We start from the raw sequence: 22,054 nt of genomic DNA, 5'->3' as shown, positions 1-22,054 counted from the left end.
GATCGTTTTTTGAGGAGTGGCGTGACTACAGCATGCTTGAAGGTGTCTGGGACAGTTGCAGTGGAGAGAGAGAGGTTGAGGATATGACAGATGGAGGGAGTGATAGTAGGAGAGATGGTGTTAAGTAAGTTGGTGGGGATGGGATCAGAGGAACAAGTGGTGCATTTTGAGGAGGAAAGAAGATGGGCGGTTTCCTCCTCAGAGATATCAGGAAAGGAGGAGAAGGAGGTCTGGGTTGATTGGTTGAGGGAGAGGGTTGAAGGGTGGAGGTGGCTTGGTAGTGAACTCAAGGTTGATCTTTTGCACCTTGTCGCGGAAGTAGTCAGCCAGTGATTGAGGAGAGAATGAGGGGGGTGGGTGGGAGCGGAGGGCACTTTGAGGAGGGAGTTAAGGGTGGCGAAGAGACGACGAGGGTTAGAGCTGAGAGAATTAGTCAATTGGGTGTAATAGTCCTGTTTGGCAAGGAATAGTGAGGACTGGAAGGAGGATAGCATGAATTTGTAGTGAAGGAAATCTGAATGGGTGCGAGATTTCCTCCAGAGGCGTTCAGCAGATCGGGCGCAGGAGCGAAGGTAACGGATGCAAGGGGTCAGCCAGGGCTGGGGATTAGTACGCCTTGTGGGACGGGAGGTGGATGGTGCAAGGGTGTCCAGAGCAGAGGAGAGAGTGGCATTGTAAGCGGAGACAGCCTCGTCGACAGTCTCGGAGGACATGATGTAGGGGAGGAGATTAGAAATACTAGATGATAAGGTGGGAGGGTCAATAGCCTGGAGATTCCTGGAAATAGTGGTTAATGTTGGGCGGGGCTGAGGGGGAGGGTGAAGAAGTGTGAAGGTGATCAGGTGATGATCAGAGACAGGAAGAGCTGAGGTGTGGAAATTGGAGAGTGAGTCGGAAGAGGAGAGGACGAGGTCAAGGCAATGGCCATCTCTCCTGATCCTGTTTAGTTTTTGCTACTGTGATGGGATTTTCTACTGACCTCATGATAATATAATATTATATAATATAATATTATCTTTCTCATAACCAAATGTGATGATAGCTGTCTTATATTGTTATGATATGGCTTACATATGTTGCCTGTGTTTTGTTGAAATTAATTATGGAATTTTGTGCTGTTCTGTTAATTTATTTCTTAGAAAACTTTAATAAAGATTATTGGACCAATAGAAACTGATTGAGTGGGATGTGACAAATGATAGTGGTAAATAGTGTTCACGTCGAAGATAAATGGTCTGCCACAGTATTTTTCTTGCTCTTCTTCTTTGTAACATTTTTGTATGCAGTATTGTGGAAAGGCTTATCAGAAAGATTTGCATATTTGTGGATAATAACAAAATACGCAATGGGGTAGACGCTCTGGAGGGTTCCAGTGCAGTTTGAGATATGGTCTTGAGTATAGTACAAAAACCTAAGGGAGTGATACAATACAGGTGAGAAGTATTTATGCGTATAATAGAAGACAGAGACCTGGAAGTGCTTGTATCTTATTGTGTATAATTCTGGGGACTGCACCTTCAAAAGGATATAAACACGATGGTGCCAGTCTAGAGAGTGGCTGATAACTCAAGGAGTCATTCAGGTATACTATTTGTATACTTTGGCAGAAAGGCACTTAATGATATACATGAGGCAGGCCTCTTTCAATTGAAAGGAAGGTCTGACATGCATGGTCACAGGATGAATGTGAAAGGGGATATTAAAGTAATATGTCTTTGTGGAAAGGATGATAGATGCATGGAACAGCCTCCCATTGGAACTGGTAGTATCTGTATTCAAGAAAGCATGGGATATGCACAGAATCTATCTAAGTGAAAGGAAGGAATTCTTGAATAGCCTAGTTGGTGTAGATGGGCAAACTGGCTAGTCTGTATGGTCTTTTGTCTTCCATCATTTTCTGTCTTTGCTTTTCATTGGGAAAAGAAGAAGGAGGTGGAAGATGGTCTTGGTTGCCTTTTTATCATTTGTATAGTGTCACACTGTATGGGTTTCTAACACACATTGCCTTTCTGATTTGGTAGTCAGGTGAGGAGGGGACGAAGAGGCAGGTGGTTCTATTATCAGGGCATTGCTGGGCTACACTGAACCAAAATAGAGATGGTTTCTTAAACAGCCATTCTAAACCAGCAAGTTTATTTGCCCTTTTAAAATGTATTTAACAGATAATATTAGAACTTTGCTTCTTGCAAAAGACAAGGAGGGGCATAATCGAAAGGGATGCCCAAGTTTTCCTGGGGACGTCCATGCAGGACGGCTCCAGCAAGGGGCGAAGAAACCCGTATTATCGAAACAAGATGGGCGTCCATCTTTCATTTCGATAATACGGTTGGGGGACGCCCAAATGAGCAAATTTAGGTCAACCTTAGAGATGGTCATCCCCAGGACTTGGTTGTTTCTGATTTTCAGGGATAATGGAAAGCGAGGACGCCCATCTCAGAAAACACCAAATCCAAGCCATTTGGTCGTGGGAGGAGACAGCATTTGTAGTGCACTGGTCCCACTAACTGAACGGAAAAAGCCCTTCCCTTACCGATCCCTTAGCGATTCGGAAAGGAACGGGCATGCATGATGGAAATCGCATGCAAATGAGCTGCTCGCTGTTAGCTCATTAGCACACAGTTTCCTTCCAAAGGAGGGGAAGCCAGTGCAGAGCAGCCAAATGTTATGCGTGGCTGCTCTGTGCATGCCAAAGACAGCTTCATACATCTTAGTTAGACGGAGATCTTGCACTGGTTTATTGAGTAAGTAAATATCAGGGTCCCACATCAAAACCAAATTTTTAGGCATTGCCGAATTGTTTTCCAAAAAGGTTTAACTTTTCAACAAGACCACCAAATATGGCCCATCGTTCTCCACTTGCTGCACTGATACCAATGTCCCTTAGAACATGCAATATAAGTGAATTGGGGGTCAAATGTAATTGATGCATTACTTTGAAGCAGTTTTCTTAGATAAAGCTCTGTTTTTCCCTGCTCCCCATGCCGTTCCTCACAGTGCCCTATAGGAAATGGAGCAGTATCATGAAGAAGTGCATAGAAAACACTAATAAGCTGTAGTCCCCACAAAGTCCTCACACACCTTCCTCTAAAAAGAGATCCTTCTGTAGTATTTTAGGTTTAATTGCCTTAGAGGTCAAAACGTGTACCAGCTGATTGTAGCAAACCTATTAGTAACTAACTACTGGTAGAAGTTTAGTGTATTTTTATGGGAGAAACATTTCCAGTTTTCTACAGCACAGAGAATTAGATAAAGCGAATGAAATATAGCATTAAGGGAATTGCACTTTATAACTGGGCAATTTCAGTATTCAAATCCTGATCTTTCACCGATACCTTTTGTGGACTTTTTTTGAAGTCACTTCACAATCTGTAGTCTTTGCGAATCTAGCCCTAAGTTTAAACTGCATTAAGTGCACCGTATATTAGCAGCACAGGGGCTTTACTTTATGTAGGGAAGATACTCAGGTGGTGGTGGTTATGCTTGTAATAGAAACTGGAGTGACTTCAGCTGCTGCGTTGTGAGTGTTGGATTATTCTGACAGCAGCAAGCCCCATCCCCTTTTGTCTCTGTTTTATCCATGAGCTTCTGTGCTTGGTCAGAGCTGCGCATGTTGTTAGGTTGGTGTGAGGGATACTAATGACCCTTATCTCTTGTTGACTTAACCCTAGTTCATAGTTGCTGTAGTGTACATGGGGCATACCTAGAAGTGCTTGATGGATATGGCCTAGTGCCTAAGGCAAGGTTTATGTTTTCACTGTGGTACATAAACACTTTGTGTGTTAGAAACAGTAGAACATTATAGAGCTGCTTCTGGGAGGAAGGTTTTTTTATTTTTATATGAAATGTGTGTTTGATTTAACACTAACTTCTCGAGTTAATTTGCTTATTGTTTTTCTCCCTCTGGCCGCATTCAGGAAGCTTTGCAAAGGATCATTTCAACCTTGGCAAATAAGAATGATGAAATCCAGAACTTCATTGACACGTTAAATCACACATTAAAAGGAGTTCAGGTGCGTGTGGCCTTTTTCTCACTTCTATGTGAAGTTTCTTTCTCTCTCTGGTACTTTGAGGTGGTCATATTCCTTTCTTGACTTCATGTGACGCATAATATCCATTTCAGTCTGTCACCTGAGGTGCTTCAGTGTAGGGGCTAGCACTCAGGATTAGGACTCCTGTCTCTGCTGTGTGTTCTGATGTTATCCAGGTCATTTGACCTCTGGTTGCCTAATTTCCCTCGGTTGGCTTTGAGTGCTAATGACATTACTGTGGTTACATAGTGCTTTTAAATTCTAGTTTGGATGCAAGGCACTTCCTTTTTGTCCAGCTAGATCAGTCCAGACCAAGGGTTCTCAACCCGGTCCTTGAACACACCCAGCAGTCAGGTTTTCAGGATAGCCACAATGAATATACATGAGAGAGATTTGCATTCAAAAGAATTGTACACTGCCTTGAGTGAATTTTTTCAAAAAGGTGGTAAATAAATCCTAATAAATAAATGGGGGCAGAAATCTATCTCATATATATTCATTGTGGGTATCCTGAAAACTTGGCTAGCTGGGTATGTCCCAAGGACTGGGTTGACTGGTGTAGCCTGAAATTCTTCAGCTGATGGTGTAGGTCTGATCTGGTGCAGCAGGTCCCTTTTTTAGTAGACACAAAGCAACCTGGTCTGGAGCAACCAGGAAATCTGAATGAAGACGAACGTGCACCATTCCGGCAACACAGGAATTTTTATTCAAGATTGACCAAACCCGAGGAGGCCACATTTCAACAAATGCCTGCATCTATAATTAAAATAAGGATAAAACATAAATGAATGCAGAAACGTTTAAAAAACAGAAACCATACTGGTGAACAGAGTGCTAAGAATATTGTGACATCGAGATGAAAAATGATGAGTAAATAGGTATAATTCATGTAAGCAATTGATGTACACATACATGGTAGATATTCATTGTATAACAAAGTACCTCTACAAAACAGCAAATATGCAAAGTATAAATGAAACCAAACTGAATAGTGCTCTGAGGAACATTTTACCATAGCTTCTTACTGCAAGTGATCAGTAGTGTTTTATCTGAATTTCATTTTTTTAAAAGATGTTTTTAGCATCTGGGCTGAATTATACTGTACAATTGGGTGTTATCTTTTCCTGCCAGCAGAGGGAGGTAGAGAAACTGATCTTTCCTAGTGATCTCACTAGTACAAAAGGGTTGTCCTTCGTGAAAAGCTTCAGTATTTCCTCTACCTCCAGCAGAGGAAAGGTTGTTTAGGCTATTGCTCCTGGCCCCTGGCCTAGCGTCCTTTGCCTCACAGCTTGGTTGACCTTAATGGCTGCTTCCCACGGGCCAGACCTGTTGAAGCGCAGAGCACTGCTTTGCTACCCCAGTCATCACTTGATAGTGACCACTGGGTGAGGCTTACAGCTTGGCTCTGCTGGGCCCCGCCAGAGGGGGTGCCGGACCCTATCCCTCTCTGCTGCCCTTGCACCTTCTTGAGTGCCCTCCCCTCCCCCATTGATTTCCCTACTTCTCCAGGCAAACAAATTGTCTGGTGTTGTCTGATACAGCTTTCCCCTTAATAGAAAGTTAAGATTTTTAGGAAGAAAAAAAAAAACAACAGAAGCTGAATTTGCAGTCTTAGAGAAACAGCACACCTGGAGGAACGTTCTGTCATTTGCCTTTTTCGGCAGGAAGAGCTTCCCGCCAGATTGATTGTGTGTTGGAGGCCCTTGGTCTCTCTGAAGCCTGGGGTAATGACCCATTGGAGAATGACTCCAGTTTGGAGGGTCTGGAGGGGCTCAAACATCTTTTCCACTTTATAAAGCTCTTACTGCTTGATGCTGGCAAAGTAGGAGTCTTCAGATGGGGGCATCCAGGGTTTTGGACCAGTTGTATCTCTTGCCCTCAAAGGAGGTGGGCAAGTACTATCCCAAGGTGAACACTCTGGTCACAGCTGTGACAAAAGAAGACCACTGTTCTGTGCAGGATGGCTCTGTTCTTAAGGGCCGCTGAAGTGCTTTGACAATGGTGAAATTTTCCAGGTTCATACAGGCAGTTATACATTTGCTGGTTTCAATGCTTCTGTAGGTACCATTGGAGAAGGCACATTTGGGAGTTTGGTGAATAGGTCTATGTGAAAAACAAATGCCCTAGGGAGATGTAGTGGCCTGTATTGTCCCTTTGGAATTAATGTGGGCATCCAAATGGGGGATTAAATGGTACAAGATTTGCAGGGGCAATAGGGAAGCCCCCTATTTGGCCCCTCTTGCCCCAAGACTGTTCCCATCAAATACCTTCAGCATTTCTTTGATGCAATTAAGGAAACTATCCCCTAACGCTTTACTTCAGATTATCAAATTTAAGATCTTACACAGAGTTCACATCACTAGAAAGAAAGGGGTTCAGATGGGGGCTTTGGGAGAACCCTCACTGCTGTAGATGTTAAACCCAGAAATTCAGTGCCAGACTATGTCTGGGTTCCAGCATTGAATTTCCTGATACAGGGAACTGGCTAAAAGATAGATGTTTAAGTGTGATGTTCAAAATATAGAACAGGAAAAGTTCTCTACGATGACGAATTGGCATTATTTATATATTTATTGACCCCTGATGCAGACGCTTTTTAGCGTCGAAACACGGCCTGTGTCGGGTCGTTATCTCTGATATAATAAAGACTGTTGGACTCACGTCTCCAGTGGTGAATCGTCTATTAGTCTCTACTTTTGCCTTCTGTAAGTGTGATGTTCGGCACTTAACCTGATATGAAGATAGGACTGTGTTTTATGCGGTCCTATTAATGGAGTTATCTTAACTGGTTCAGTTCCAACTATTGACACTTAACTGTCTAAGTGCTGACTCTGCTCCCAGAGCACCCCTAAAATATCTGGTTCCGGTTCGATCACTAACCAAGTATTTAGATTTATTATTTCTAATCTGCCTTTACCTAAGGTGGAGTACAAAGTTACAAACATAATAAAACAAATAAATACAACTAACAACTGCTAAGACTACACTAAAAGGTCCATGGTTAAGTCCTGCTGAAAATGCCCGGTTAGCCCTGGTCAGGGAATTTAACCTGTCAGGAGCTTTTCCTGGCCATTTGAATCATTTTGAGTATCGGGCCCTTGGTAACTATGCATTATTCTGTCTGGGCTTTGTTTTTTGTTTTCTTTTTCTTCTTTAAGAGCTTGTGACATTAAATAATGGGTGAGGTTACTTTCTATTGTGAACATGTACGGGATAACTTGAGCTGAAGAATCCATGTTGTTTAAGCGGTAAACGCTGTGGTTAAACATCTAATTAAAACTACTATTTAATTTTTTTTTTATTTTAAAATCTTTTTTATTAACTGGTATTCGCATAAAAAGATACATTCATGTACTTCAACCATAGCACATCACAATGTAATACAACATGTTAACTTCTGATACTCGGATATCATTTTTTTTAAACTTTATTTTAGTGTATAGACAACTTAGATATACAAACTTTGACATCACTTTATACATCATAGAGATAACCCCTTTCCCTTCCCTCCTCCCCTCTCTCCCCCCCCCCCCCCCCCCCCCCCCCCCAGTCTCTTCATAATTCTATGGATCTCTGTGGTGTATCTTCTTTTATACTTAATACTTCGGGCCTAAAATAAGCCCAAGTTTACCAAGTGATTTCACCTCCTTGGTATTATCAGGTGCGGAGCATCTAGGTCAATTCCCGCTTGGGATCTCCAAAGCTTATATTTGTCCCATATTTTGGTAAACTGGAGCAGCTGATTGTTCTTCATCCCTGTAAGCTTTGCCATTTGATACATATAGTCCATTTTATGTAGAACTTTGACAATTGGTGGAGCCAGCGATTGCTTCCAGGCGGCTGCCAGTGCAATCTTTGCCGCTCCTAAAAACATGGAAGCCAAACGGTGAAGAGGGGTCAGAAGTCCAGGAGGGCGAAATTGCAATAAGCAGTGGTCCATCGTTTGTGGATATTCTTTACCCAATATCTGTTTCAATAACTTAAGACATTCCTGCCAATAAGGTTGTATCTTTGGACATGACCATCATATATGTTTCATATCCCCCCTCACTTGACATCCCCTCCAGCATTGATTCAAAGAGCCTGGAAACATTTTCGCTACTTTATGTGGGGTATAATACCATCGGTACAGGATCTTATATCCATTTTCTATCATGGAACTACTTACCGATCCCTTTAATAGAAAGCCTATCGCCTTTTCCCAACTCTTCAGTTCATGTGTAGCCCCTATATCTTGTTCCCATTTCTGTATGTATTGCTGAATTGGGGTTTTATATGAGAGTAGTGCCCCGTATATTCTTGACACACATCTTTTACGACTATTCCCTCCCATGGCCCGCTCTAATTCTGTTTCCTCCTTTTGTAGCTCCCCTTTGGCTTTTCGAAGAATATAATCTCTAATTCTAGTGTAGTATAACAGGTGATGTGCTGGGAGATTAAATTCGTCTTGCAGCTCATTATATGAACGTATTGCCCCCTCTTCCCATATTTGGTCCAATTGTCTCAACCCTCTCTGTCTCCATTGCTTATATATTTTGTCTCCCTCTTCCCATGAAAATCCCGGTGCCCCTTGTAAATGCATTTTACGAAAATATGTTCTCTGTGGACAGAATTGTTGGCGTAATGTATTCCATGTCATTAATGGGTATGCAACTGTTGGGGGTAGCAATGTTGCCATTGCCTTAACCCGTTTACTTGGGAGCCATAGTAATGCTGCTGGATGATTAAGTCCTATCCAGTGTTTTTCAATTTGTAACCATGGTTTGTCTTCCTCAGTAATCCATGCTGCTAATATTCTTAGCTCCCAGATATCATTTTGATGGTAATAGTTATTTCTTTTGAACAACCTTATGCTACCTCCTCCCTCTCCTCCCTTCCCCTTCCCATCCCTTTTCCCTTTACCTCTTCCCCCCTCCCTCCCTCCCTCCCTCCTCTACTCCTCAAGTTAGTGGCATTCTAGGCATAGCAGGACATTTCAAGTATCACACATGTTCAACAATTAAGAAGTCTGCTCCTGGCTGCTGGTTGAAGAGTGTCCCAGAAATTACTCCAGGTGTTTGTCAGTTGTCTACCCGCTTCTGTTTCAAAGTCTTGTACTCCACGTCTCTCTAATTTCAACATCTCTATCATTTGTACCCTCCATTGGGCCAGTGTTGGGCTGACACTCTCTCTCCAATTTGTCAGTAGTACTCTTTTCCCCTGCAGCATAGCTCGTTGCAAAAACCCCTTCAAGCTCGGCACTCGGAGACTTACGTTTTTAAAATCTTCAAATAAAAGCAAGGGTTGTAAAGGCACTGTACAGTTCCAATACTTCGCAATGGCTCCCACCACCGCTCTCCAGAAACTGTGCACCTGCGGGCATAACCAAAACATATGGCTCAGAGTAGCTGGATCTTGTCCACATTTCAAGCATGCCCCAGAGGCTCCAAACTTTGCCCTATATGCTTGATTAGGCGCCACATAGAGTCTCAGCGCAAACTTATATTGCAGCTCCCAGTCACGAGGAAACGTGACACTTTTCCGTGTGCTAGTCAGAAACCCTGTGAACAGAGTCTCCGTGACTTCCTCCTTTAGGTCTATCGTCCACTTCTGTGCATAACTTCTGTAATCTATATCATCCGTCGAGTCTAGGAGGTTTCGGTGAAAGAATCTCAACGGCACCATACTCTGGGCCCCCAGAGTCAGCGCCAAACTTATCTCCTGCACATCTTCGCATAAGTTCATCCAGCCCAGTGAGTGAACATAATGTCTCACTTGGTAATATGCGAGGGAGTCCGCCCTCGGTAGCCCAAACTCTCGCTGCAGCTCTGACAATTTCTTAAGTTGACCTTCCTCATCCAGTATCTGGTATAGGTATTGAATCCCCCGGGAATGCCATTCAGCAAAGGTCCTTGAAGAGGTCCCCACTGGAAAGTCCGGGTTATGTTTTAATGGCAGAAAGGGCGTTGCTGCAGAAGAGAATCTGTGCCGCCAGCACAGCCATCTCCATGCTTCTCTTGCTGAGCTGACGAATGGGTTTTTCCTGATTTCCATCTGCGGCCTCTTCCCTGTGGTGTGTAACAGCCATCCCAGGTGCTCCTTGGGAGACAACAAGGTCTCTATGTCAGTTGGCGTGAAGTTCTGAGTACCAGCCAGCCAGTCTCTAATGTGCCTTAGTATACAGGACACCACCAGATATCTTATATTCAACAACCCCATTCCCCCATGAGCCCTAGGCTTCTGCAATACCATCATTGGCAGTCTGGGGCGCCGGCCCCTCCACAGGAATTCCTGAATCAGTTGAGACAACCTCCGCTCCTCCCTCCTTCGCAAATATAGTGGCAGCATTTGGAATAAATAAAACCACTTGGGCGTTATCATCATCTTAAAGAGTGCTATGCGGCCTATTAACGAAATGGGATAGGCGCCCCAGAGCTGCAGAAGCCTTCGAGTCTCCATCACCAGTGGAAATACATTCAATTTATACAGAGCTGACAGGTCAGCTGACACCCGAACCCCTAGATATTTGATATTGCCTTCTGCCCACTCCAAGGGGAATTTCCCGTTCCATATCATCAAGCTGATCAATCCATAGACTGGTGGGTTGTGTCCATCTACCAGCAGGTGGAGATAGAGAGCAAACTTTTGCCTCCCTATATGTGGTCATGTGCTGCCGGAAACTCCCCAGTATGTTCTCTATCTCAGCAGGTGGTGGTCACACACAGCAGCAGCTCTGGCTAGGCCTCCAAGCCTAATCCTTAGGTTTTGTTGAGGCCTGGGGTTGAGGGCTCTTTTGAGCAAGTGCAAACCTGGTGGTGCCAGGTCCCTCCTTTTCTCCCCCCTCCCGCTGGCTCCGTTTAAAAAAAAAAAAAAAAAAAAAAAATTTAAACGTCTTTAAAGGCGTTTAATTCGACGTTTCTTTAAACGTTCATTGCAGCTACTCACTGGGACACCAGTTCGTTACAGCTCGGAGCGGCAAGCAGGTAATTTTACCTTTTTATAGCGGGCAGGGGGTTCCCCGATTCTTCTCCTCGTGGCATATGGCGTCGGAGGGCGAGGGCGCAAAGGGTCGCTCCCCGGATCGCTGGAGCGCTTCTAGAGGGGATGCGGGGGTTTTACAACCTGATTCGCCCTTGATGGGTGACAGTTTAGTGACCGATGAATGTCCCGGTCGTTCCTCCGGCGTGGCGGTTTTTTCCCGCCATAAACGCCCATCCCCCGCTCCTCGCCTCCGCCATCTTGGCCGGCCACGCGGCTCGGACGGCTTCTTCGTGGGCCGCCCTTGAGGTTGGAGACATTAATGCCATGAACGCCCTTAATTTGGGCGACGGCACAAAGCGGCTAAAGTTAAGCGCCGTTCTTCCCGCGCGGCTCCTTCGCGGAGTTTCGCGCCGGACGCCATTTTGGATGCGCAGCATGTCTCTCCCCCGCTATTGCGAGCGCCGGTTGAGAGTGCGTCTAGGGCTGTTGCCCAGGCTGCGGAAGTGCACAGTCTGGGGGGTTTCTCCCCCGAGTTTGTTTTGCTGCTGCATCAGGCTTTCCTCATGCAAAACGCTGCCCCTGCTCCCTCTTCTGATAAAGAGGTTGAGGTTCCCAGAGGTAAACGCCCTCGGGTTGATTTCCAGGCCTTGGAGGACTTTGTCTCCTCCGATGTAGATGAGGGCAGCGTGTCTGAGGTCTCCCAACGGTCCTTTGCGGATTCCTTGGAGGAGATAGATCCCCGCTCGGATGGAGCGGATGACCCCTCTGCAGCGCGGCTTTTTAGCCCAGAGGATTTGCCCAACCTGTTGTTACAGGCCATGGACACTTTGAAGATTTCCTCTCCGGAGGACGTCTCTCCCTCAGCCCCTGTTGGCTCTGCCATTATGCTGGGGACGAAGCGCCCACCTAGATCCTTCCACGTGCATGAGCCATGCGGCTCAATGGGATGTCCCGGAAACGAGCCTTAAAGTGGCTAGGGCTATGTCCCGCCTCTATCCTTTGGCTGTGAGTGAACGTGAGGCCTATCTGTGGCCTACCGTGGATTCTTTAATCACTGCGGTGACTAAGAAAACGGCGTTGCCGGTGGAAGGTGGCACGGCCCTAAAGGACGCCCAAGACAGAAGATTGGAGGCGGCCTTAAGGTCGTCCTTTGAGGCAGCTGCTTTAAGTTTGCAGGCCTCAGTTTGCGGCTCCTATGTGGCCAGGGCGTGCCTGACTATGGTGCAGCGGGCTTCCCCCTCGGATCTTTCCTTGAGGGCTGATTGGCCGGCCCTGGAATCGGGCTTAGCCTATTTGGCAGACTTGCTGTATGATGTCTTGAGAGCCTCAGCTAAAGGCATGGCTCAGACAGTCTCTGCGCGGCGGTGGCTTTGGCTGAAACATTGGTCTGCTGACCACGCCTCTAAATCCCGCCTGGCTAGATTGCCTTTTAAAGGCAAGCTGCTCTTTGGGGTCGAGCTGGACAAAATCGTGACCGATCTCGGCACGTCTAAGGGCAAGAAATTACCAGAGGTCAGAGCTCGGGCTAGTATTCGTCCCGGTACCTCCAGAGGACGGTTGCAGGAAGCCCGTCGGTACCGCCCGGGCAAGTCGGGTTCCTCTGCCCCCTCTTCCTTCAAGAGGAATTTCTCCCCCAAGCAGCATTCCTTTCGCAGAGACCGCCGTCCCGGAGGTGCTCCCTCCGGTCCTCCCCCAGGGTCTCTTACCCAATGACGGGGCCTTGGTCCACGCCCCAGTGCAGATTGGAGGACGGCTGTCCTCGTTTCTGGGCGAGTGGACCACTATAACTTCAGACGCGTGGGTGCTGGAAGTCATCAGAGACGGCTACAAGCTAGAGTTCTGCCAACCCTTAAGAGACGGGTTTGTACTCTCTCCCTGCAAGTCTCCGGTCAAGCTGTGGCAGTGCAGCAGACCTTGGACAACCTGATCCGCCTGGGTGCGGTCGTTCCGGTGCCAAAAAATCAGATTGGCAAGGGACGTTACTCCATTTACTTTGTGGTTCCAAAGAAAGGAGGTTCTGTCCGGCCTATCCTCGACCTCAAAGGGGTCAATCGGGCCTGGAAAGTGAGGCACTTTCGCATGGAGCCTCTCCGCTCTGTTATAGCGGCAGTGAAGGCAGGAGAGTTCTTGGCTTCCTTGGACATCAAGGAAGCGTACCTGCATATTCCCATCTGGCCTCCTCTCCAACGCTTTCTGCGTTTTACAGTCCTGAGACGACACTTCCAGTTCAGAGCCCTCCCTTTCGGGTTGGCTACTGCTCCGCGGACCTTTTCCAAAGTAATGGGGGTCATAGCGGCCTTCCTGCTAAAGGAAGGAGTACAAGTCCATCCTTATCTGGACGACTGGTTGATCCGAGCCCCCTCTTATGCAGAGTGCGGCAAAGCTATGGACCGGGTAGTTGCTCTTGTGAGCTCCCTGGGATGGATCATCAACTGGAAGAAGAGCCAGCTGCGCCCGACTCAGTCCCTGGAGTATCTGGGAGTTCGATTCGACACCCAAGTGGGCAGAGTGTTCCTGCCAGACAATCGGATTGTCAAGCTTCAGGCTCAGGTGGACTAGTTCCTAGTAGCCTCTCCTATTCGGGCTTGGGACTACGTGCAGCTGTTGGGCTCTATGACGGCCACGATGGAAGTAGTGCCCTGGGCCAGGGCTCATATGAGACCACTACAGCTATCTCTGCTGCTGCGCTGGACTCCGATGTCGGAGGATTATGCTGTGCGCCTTCCCGTGGACCCAGCAGTGCGCAAGGCGCTGAGCTGGTGGACGCAGACAGACAAGTTGTCTGCAGGATTGCCTCTGGTGACCCCGGAGTGGATTGTCGTCACGACAGACGCCTCTTTGATGGGCTGGGGAGCCCACTGCTTGGGAAGGACAGCGCAGGGGCTCTAGTCTCCTGCAGAGGCAAGTGGTCTATCAACCTCCTGGAACTCAGAGCCATTCGGTTGGTGTTATTGGAGTTCATCCCGGTACTGGTGTTGTAGCCTGTACGGGTCCTGTCGGACAATGCCACGGCTGTGGCCTATATCAACCGCCAGGGAGGTACCAAGAGCGCCCCTCTAGCCAAGGAGGCTATGAGTCTTTGCCAGTGGGCGGAAGCGAACCTGGAGCAGCTTTCAGCGGCCCACATTGCCGGAGTCATGAATGTCAAGGCGGACTTTCTCAGTCGCCATACCTTGGAGTCCGGAGAGTGGCAACTATCTGCTCAGGCGTTCTTGGACATCACGAAGCGCTGGGGCCAGCCGAGCCTAGATCTGATGGCGTCATCGGCCAATTGCCAAGTGCCGCGCTTTTTCAGCAGAGGACGGGACCCTCGATCCCTGGGAGTAGATGCTCTTCTCCAACAGTGGCCGACACAAGAGCTCCTCTATGTGTTCCCGCCCTGGCCCATGTTGGGCAGGGTGCTAGACCGGGTGGCAAAGCATCCCGGCAGGGTAATCCTGGTGGGTCCGGATTGGCCCAGACGTCCCTGGTATGCGGACTTGATCAGGCTCTCAGTCGACGATCCTCCGCGGCTGTCAGTGGAGCAGGGCCTGTTACATCAGGGTCCCGTGGTGATGGAGGATCCCTCTCCCTTTGGTCTTACGGCCTGGCTATTGAGCGGCAGCGTCTGAGGAAGAAGGGCTTCTCAGACAAGGTCATCGCCACTATGCTGAGAGCGAGGAAGCGCTCTACTTCTACTGCTTACGCCAGGGTTTGGCGTATCTTTGCAGCATGGTGTGAAGCAGGCTCACTTTCTCCCTTCACTGCTCCAATTTCTTCAGTGTTGGCGTTCCTGCAAGAAGGTCTGGAGAAAGGCCTGTCGCTCAGTTCCCTTAAAGTCCAGGTAGCGGCTCTGGCTTGCTTCAGGGGCCGCCTGAAGGGTGCTTCCCTGGCTTCGCAGCCAGATGTGGTGCGCTTTCTCAAGGGAGTTAATCACCTGCGCCCTCCTCTGCACTCAGTGGTGCCTGCGTGGAATCTCAACCTGGTGCTAAGAGCCTTGCAGCAGCCGCCTTTTGAACCCTTGTCGAGGGCATCTCTGAAAGACCTGACGTTGAAAGCAGTCTTTTTGGTGGCTATCACTTCAGCCAGAAGAGTTTCCGAGCTCCAGGCGCTCTCATGTCGAGAGCCTTTTCTGCAGTTCACTGAGGCAGGAGTGACTATTCGCACAGTGCCTTCCTTCCTGCCCAAGATTGTTTCTCGCTTCCAGGTGAATCAGCAGCTCTGTCTCCCTTCCTTTCGTAGGGAGGACTACCCAGAGGAGTACTCCGCTCTTGAATATCTGGATGTGAGACGAGTCATCATCAGATACTTGGAAGTGACCAATGATTTCCGGAAATCGGATCATCTGTTTGTCCTGTTTGCAGGTCCTCGTAAGGGTCTGCAGGCTGCTAAGCCTACAGTGGCAAGATGGGTCAAGGAAGCCATTGCAGCGGCTTATGTGGCCGCGGGGAAGGTGCCGCCTATCCAGCTGAAGGCTCACTCCACGAGAGCTCAGGCGGCCTCGATGGCAGAGGCCGGATCCGTCTCCTTGGAAGAGATATGCAAGGCGGCAACGGGGGCTTCGGCTCATACATTCTCCAAGCATTACCGTTTGACTGTGGCTGCACGGGCGGAGGCCCGGTTTGGAGCTTCAGTGTTGAGGTCAGGGATTTCTATGTCCCGCCCTGGGTGAGTACTGCTTCGGTACATCCCACCAGTCTATGGATTGATCAGCTTGATGATATGGAAGGTAAAATTATGTATAATCATACCTGATAATTTTCTTTCCATTAATCATAGCTGATCAATCCATAGCCCCTCCCAGATATCTGTACTGTTTATATTCTGGTTGAATTTTAGGTTCAAGTTTAGCCTTCAGTTACTTCAGGAGGACTTCGTGTTCAAGTTCTTCTTTCACTTGGATTCTTCAAGAGTTGAGACGAGTTTGTGTTACAGTGAGCTGCTGCATTCCTCTCCCCTCCGTTTTACGGGGCTGGATTGAGACATAAATTCTGCCGGCACTCCCTCCCGCTTCGTGCGGCTGTAGGGCAGCTTTGTACCCCTCCCGCTTCGGCGGTGTTAGGGTCAGTCAGCTCCTCCCGCGGTTGCGGTTGCAGGATAAGCCAGATCCCCCCGCATCGGCGGGTGTGGTGTCCCTCCCCCGCTCCGCGGGGATGAGCTGGACGGATTCCCCTCCCCCACTTGTGTGGGGATGAGCTGGGTTAATTCCCCTCCCCCGTTTCGGCGGTGGTGAGCTGGGCAGAGTGTCCCTTCGTGGGTGTAATTCTCTAAGTGCTGAGTCCTGCGGATGGAGCTTTGATATCGACATACTGAGGAGTTTCCGGCAGCACATGACCACATATAGGGAGGCAAAAGTTTGCTCTCTATCTCCACCTGCTGGTAGATGGACACAACCCACCAGTCTATGGATTGATCAGCTATGATTAATGGAAAGAAAATTATCAGGTATGATTATACATAATTTTACCTTCCAGCTGTCCCTTATTCTCTCTCCCAATGGCAGCCCCTGCGATTTTGTGAGATTAAGCTTAAAGCCTGAAAGTTTCCCATACCTTTGCAGCACCTCTAATAAACAGTACAGGGATGAGTGGCCCGCATCCAGCAGCAATAATAGATCGTCTGCATATGCAAGAATTTTCGTTGCTACCCCTTGGATTATTATTCCCCGTATCCCCTCCTCTGCCCGCACCTTGCACAGCAACGGTTCCAAAGAGAGCACAAATAGCAAAGGGGACAGGGGGCAGCCCTGCCGCGTCCCACACTCTATGTCTAGTTCCGGGGTTCTGACCCCATTAATTATAAGCATTGCTTTCGGTGAAGAGTATAGTGTTCGTATAGCCTGCAGATACCAGCCCGTTATCCCCACCCATTGCAAAGTTTCAAACATGAAGGGCAAGAGCACCCTGTCAAAAGCGCGCTCTGCGTCTAGACTGACTATAAGACCACCCTCTCCTTCTACTGCCGCGTGGATCACAGCCGCTAACAACTTGCGTACATTGAGCACTGACTGTTGACCTCTAACAAAGCCCACCTGGCTTTCATGGACAAGCCGGGGCAACAGAGGAGCCAGTCTATCTGCTAATATTCGTGACAAGATTTTGAGGTCTACATTAATCAATGATATCGGCCTATACGAGCCAGGGCTCAACAGGTCTCTCCCTCCCTTTGGTATTAGGCTGACTAATGCTGTGTTCGCCTGTGGGGGTAAAGTCTCTTGTTCTATCACCTCAGTATAATATTCCCACAACGGTCCTGCAAGCTGATTCCCCAATAATTTATAAAATTCACCCGAATAACCGTCTGGTCCGGGTGCCGAGTAGAGCTTTAATAGCTTTCTGGATTTCCTCAGCCGTTATCGGCTCATTTAACCCTGCTGCCTCCTCCGCAGTGAGTTGTGGCAATTCCGATTTTCTCAGATAGGTTCTTATTGCCTCTAAGTCCCCTTTCCCCCCTTGATACAATGCTGCAAAATGACTCCAGAATGTCTCAGCTATTTCTTCTGCCCTTATCTTCACCTGCCCCGCACTATCTTTAATTGCCGCAATAAAGTGAGGTCTGCGGGCTCCTTTCACCATCTTCGCTAAGCGCCCCCCCACTATGAGGCTCATTTTCAAAGCACTTAGCCTCCCAAAGTTCCATAGAAACCTATGGAACTTAGCCTCCCAAAGTGCTTTGAAAATATGCCTCTATGTCTCCATACTTGTGCATCTTATATTTCCTATATATTAGTGATCGGGTCATTCGCTCATGTAATATCTCATTCAGCGCTACTCGCGCCACCATCAGCGATTCGTAATTCCCTGTTGTAGGTGACTTTATGTGCCGCCGCTTTGCCTCTCTGAATTGGTATTCTCTGTCTATAATACCTTTTGCAATGCGGCGGTTGCGCTTATGCAATTATGTGCTCCCGCAACACTGCTTTTACAGCTGCCCAGAAAAGCACTGGGTCATCTGCATGCTGAGCATTAAAGGTGCAGTATTCTTCCCATTTAGTGAGCAGGTACTTCTTAAATTCAGCAGAGGGGTATAGGTAAGCTGGGAACCTCCAATTCACCTGTGCTCTATAGTATGGCTGCGCTTCAAAATCCACCCATATCATTGCATGGTCTGAGAGGCCCTCCGGCCCTATTTTCGCCGCCTGTACCTGACTAAAGAGTTCCTGCGAGAGGAGGATATAATCTAATCTAGAGTGGGTCCTATGGGCCCTAGAGATGTGTGTGTAGTCTTTCTCCTCTAGATTCAGCAGCCGCCACGCATCTACCAGTCCCACTAACCTGCAGAAGGACTCCAACAATGATGGACTAGGTGGGGTCCCTTTGTGTTTAGGCCCAGAGCGATCCATCTCGCAGTCAAATACCCGATTCATATCCCCTGCCACTATTATGGGCAATTCTGCATACTGTTGGCACTTAGCCAATAGCTGAGAGTAAAAATCCTTACTTGATCCTGTTGGTGCATAAACTGCTATCAAGAGCCGATCTCTGCCTTGTAGTTTGAGTTTGACCCCCACATATTTCCCTTCTTTATCTTTAAATAACGGTGTAACTTGGCAAGCTAGGGCCTTGTGAATTAAGATAGCCACCCCTCCCTTTCTACCATTTGCTATGGAACAATGCACCTCTCCCACCCATTGCCTCCTCAGCTTTTCACTTTCCTCTTGCGAGAGTCTCGTCTCTTGAATACAAGCTATTTGGGCCCCATGGCGTTTCAGAGCATCTAAGATCTTAGCTCTCTTTACTGGGGACGTGACCCCACAAACATTCCAGGAGACCACCCGGACCTCTCCTCTCTGCTGCTTAGCCAGGAGCAGGACTTTGTTCCTCTGTCGGTTCTCTCCCTTTGCTTCTCCGGGGGCGCCCAGCCTTCCCCCCAGAGCTTTGCTGTTCCCAGCTATCAAATTCCCTTATCCTGCTCCTTGCGTACTGGCCCTGACTATCCTGCCACAAATTCACTGTGTGCAGTATGCCACATAGTCCCAAATTTCTGCCCCATGATCCCTCCCTTCTGCTCCCCCCCTCCCCCCCTTCCCTCCTTCCCTCCTTGCCCAATCCCGTACAGCTGTAATTCTGGGTCCATATTCCTACAGACCTAGAGTCACTTCAATGCTAGTAGCCCCCCCCCCCCCCCCCCACCTCTGTAGCTTTTCCAAAGTACCCAGAATTCCACCCCCTACTGTTATGGAATGCTTCCCAACATCATTACACTGAAAAATTACAACTTCACAGTTTCCTTATCATACCTATACACAGGAACTTCACTTATCTTTGCTATTTGCATGGACAGTATTCATATTGTTCTCTATTTCATTTATAAACGCAGAGGCCCCTGCCACTTCTTCGAAAGACCTCCATCGTCCCTCGTGCTTAATCTTGAGGATGGCTGGGTAAATCAGCATGAATTGTATGTGGGCCTCATGTAGTCTTTTGCAGAGCGGGGTAAAGTTTCTCCTCTTTCCCTGCACCTGTGCCGAATAATCCTGAAATATTCTGACTGTGTGGCCTTCATATTGAGTAGAATCCCTCTTCATCCGGTATCCCTGCAAGATTTCCACTTTGTGCAAATAATTATGTACTTTAAGGATAATTGCTCTTGGAGCCTGCCTCCCTTCTTGCTTTCTGCCCACGCGGTGAATTCGCTCTAGGCATAGCGGTCCCGCTTGGTCCGAGAGCGCAAACTCTTCCTTTAACCATTTTTCTATTTTGGTGCACAATACGCCATCTCCCACTGATTCGGGGACACCGATGATCCGGAGGTTTGCTCTCCGTGACCGATTCTCGAGGTCATCTAAGGCCGACGCCATGCTTTCTATTTTCTCCAGCGCACGCTCCAGTTTCTGAGAAGCCGGTGCCTCTGCATCCTCCAGCGCCGAAACCCTACACTCTAGCTCCGTTGCTCTTTGGACTGTTTCACCCAGCAGGGTTTCCATGTTTGCTAGCCGCCCTTCCAGCCGCTCCCATCTCGGCTCCATTGCCTTCTCCACCGCCGCGGTGAGTTGCGATAGCTGTTCTAACGAGAACACAGGGGTTTCCGGCACTTGCTTTATCTCCGCCGCGCTGTCCGCGCCTTGGGCCTTCTCCTTTTCCTTTTTCTGCCCTCTGCTTGCCATTACTTTCCCCGATGTTTCTACAAATTTGTCCATCTGCTGTGCGCTATTTTATTGGGTGCTCTCTTGATTTCCGTCCTGTATTAATTTAGTTTGGGGTTTTAACGTTGAATTAAGAGGTGTTGGGGCCTAAGAGAGCCTGAGAGCACGTCTCACTCCCTCTACAGCATCACGTGACCTCAAAACTACTATTTAAAAAATACCAGCTTTGTTTAGTAGAGAATTTAATAAATATTTTTCATCTGTTTGAAACTTGCCACTCTTGCATGAGTTTCATTGTTGGTAGTGAGTGTAATGACACATGTGAGAATGATAGCCCAAAAGACATTTCTACAAAAAAATGCAAACTTTCTGAGTAAACCTATCCAAACACCCTGAAGTTACTGACCCTGTAAAATAAATTTAAACACATTTACCAAGGTGGTGTGCCACTGGTAGCACAGAAACCAAACTTTCACCTTCCCTTTTGAGTGTGAGCATACCACTCTCTTGACATGCTTAGGTACTTACTGACACTGATGTACTGGAGAGTATGGAATTGAACCCCTTTCCCCTATGATTTTCATGAATGAGTCACAGGACTAGTCTAACAATGCAGTGTTTCTGCTTGAAAAGCACAGAGGAATTGGGATGGCTGGGATGTAAAGATGGGTTTATTTGAGTCTCGTGGGCTAGAGGTGATGTGCTTAGGCCAATAGCAGGGAGGGAAGAGAGTGTTTGTTGCTACATATTCTGGCACAAGAGCAGCCTTGAAAGAATAGTCACCGTCAACCAACAAAGGAAACTCTGACCCCTGGGACGTTGTCTTGAGGACAAAATACAATTCAGTACAATACTATGCTTATATTCCTCAAATACCAATCAGTGCAGATTACATAAAAGAAAGCTAGATATTACTAGGATATTACAAACAGTCCTTCTAATTTGTAACAGTAACAATGTTTAAGATCTCTCAATTTTTTTAGATAAGTTTTCAGATTTCTTCAGAACGCCATGCAATAAGTTTGAATTTTCAAATTAGTGGGTAGGCTATTCCGTATCTTTGCTGCCGGATAAGAAAATATCATCGCAGACATTTTTCTATATCTTAAATAGTTAGCATTTGGAAAGTGTAGGGTGAAATAATCATTGTGGCATAATATCTGTTGTGTTGGCAGAAAAATTAATAAGTTGCTCTTATAACGTGGAGCTAGGGCATATAGAATTTTGAAAATCAGTGTATGTTTAAAAATTAATCTAGCTTCAATTGGTAACAATGAAGCTTTTATAATAATAATAATTATTATTACATTTGTACCCTGCGCTTTCCCACACATGGCAGGCTCAATGTGGCTTACATAGTAACAATATAAAGAATTACAAAGTCATAAGAAGAATATACAATTTGTAGTAAACGTAATATTAATGGATGAATAATGGGGTCACTTGATCAACTTTCTTCACGTTACATAATAATGTGGCTGAGTCATTTTGTAATCTTTGTAACCTCATGTGAAATTTAGCAGAACAGCCTACATATAGCACATTGCAGTAATCCAACTGCATAAGAGTAAGTGCTTCTGTGATCTTAAATTATTCAAAATGAAAACTATGCAATCTACAGTTCCTTGTCATCAGCAGCAGATGAATCCATTAACTGATGGGTTGTATCCGCCTACCAGCAGGTGGAATTAGAGAACATTGAAAGACCATAGTGCCTCTTGGACGGCTAGCCCCAACTGCCTTCAGTATTTCTCTATCTCCCAGCAGGTGTGGACGTAGCTTGATCAGCTCCTGGATTTCAGACTGCTCCTGTGCTTTGCCAGTTGAGCAGGGGTGTTGTGGCTGCTGGTGCCCATTTTAAAGGCATATAGGTTCGCCCTTTCCCTGCCTTACCCATTCCTCCTGCCTCCTGGAGTCCCTCTGTTGCTGCCTGCCTCCAACTTTCCTCACAGCGTTAAAAAAAAAGAAAAGAAAAAGAGAGCACGCTTTTACTGCATGGCTG

The 22,054-nt window shown here is 47.2% G+C and overlaps 1 protein-coding gene across 2 annotated transcripts in view; it reads left to right on the top strand.

Moving 5' to 3' along the window:
• FSD1L (fibronectin type III and SPRY domain containing 1 like) overlaps positions 1-22,054 on the top strand; it is a 525,899-nt gene that overhangs the window by 27,836 nt on the left and 476,009 nt on the right. For both annotated transcript variants that reach the window (XM_030194325.1, XM_030194324.1), the window contains exon 2: positions 3,915-4,010. In XM_030194325.1, coding sequence (XP_030050185.1) covers positions 3,915-4,010 — 96 coding nt within the window. The remainder of the gene's footprint in view (positions 1-3,914; positions 4,011-22,054) is intronic.

The sequence above is a fragment of the Microcaecilia unicolor genome, chromosome 2 (assembly GCF_901765095.1).
Source record: "Microcaecilia unicolor chromosome 2, aMicUni1.1, whole genome shotgun sequence".
NCBI lineage: Eukaryota > Metazoa > Chordata > Amphibia > Gymnophiona > Siphonopidae > Microcaecilia > Microcaecilia unicolor.
This window is presented reverse-complemented; position numbering and strand designations above follow the sequence as displayed.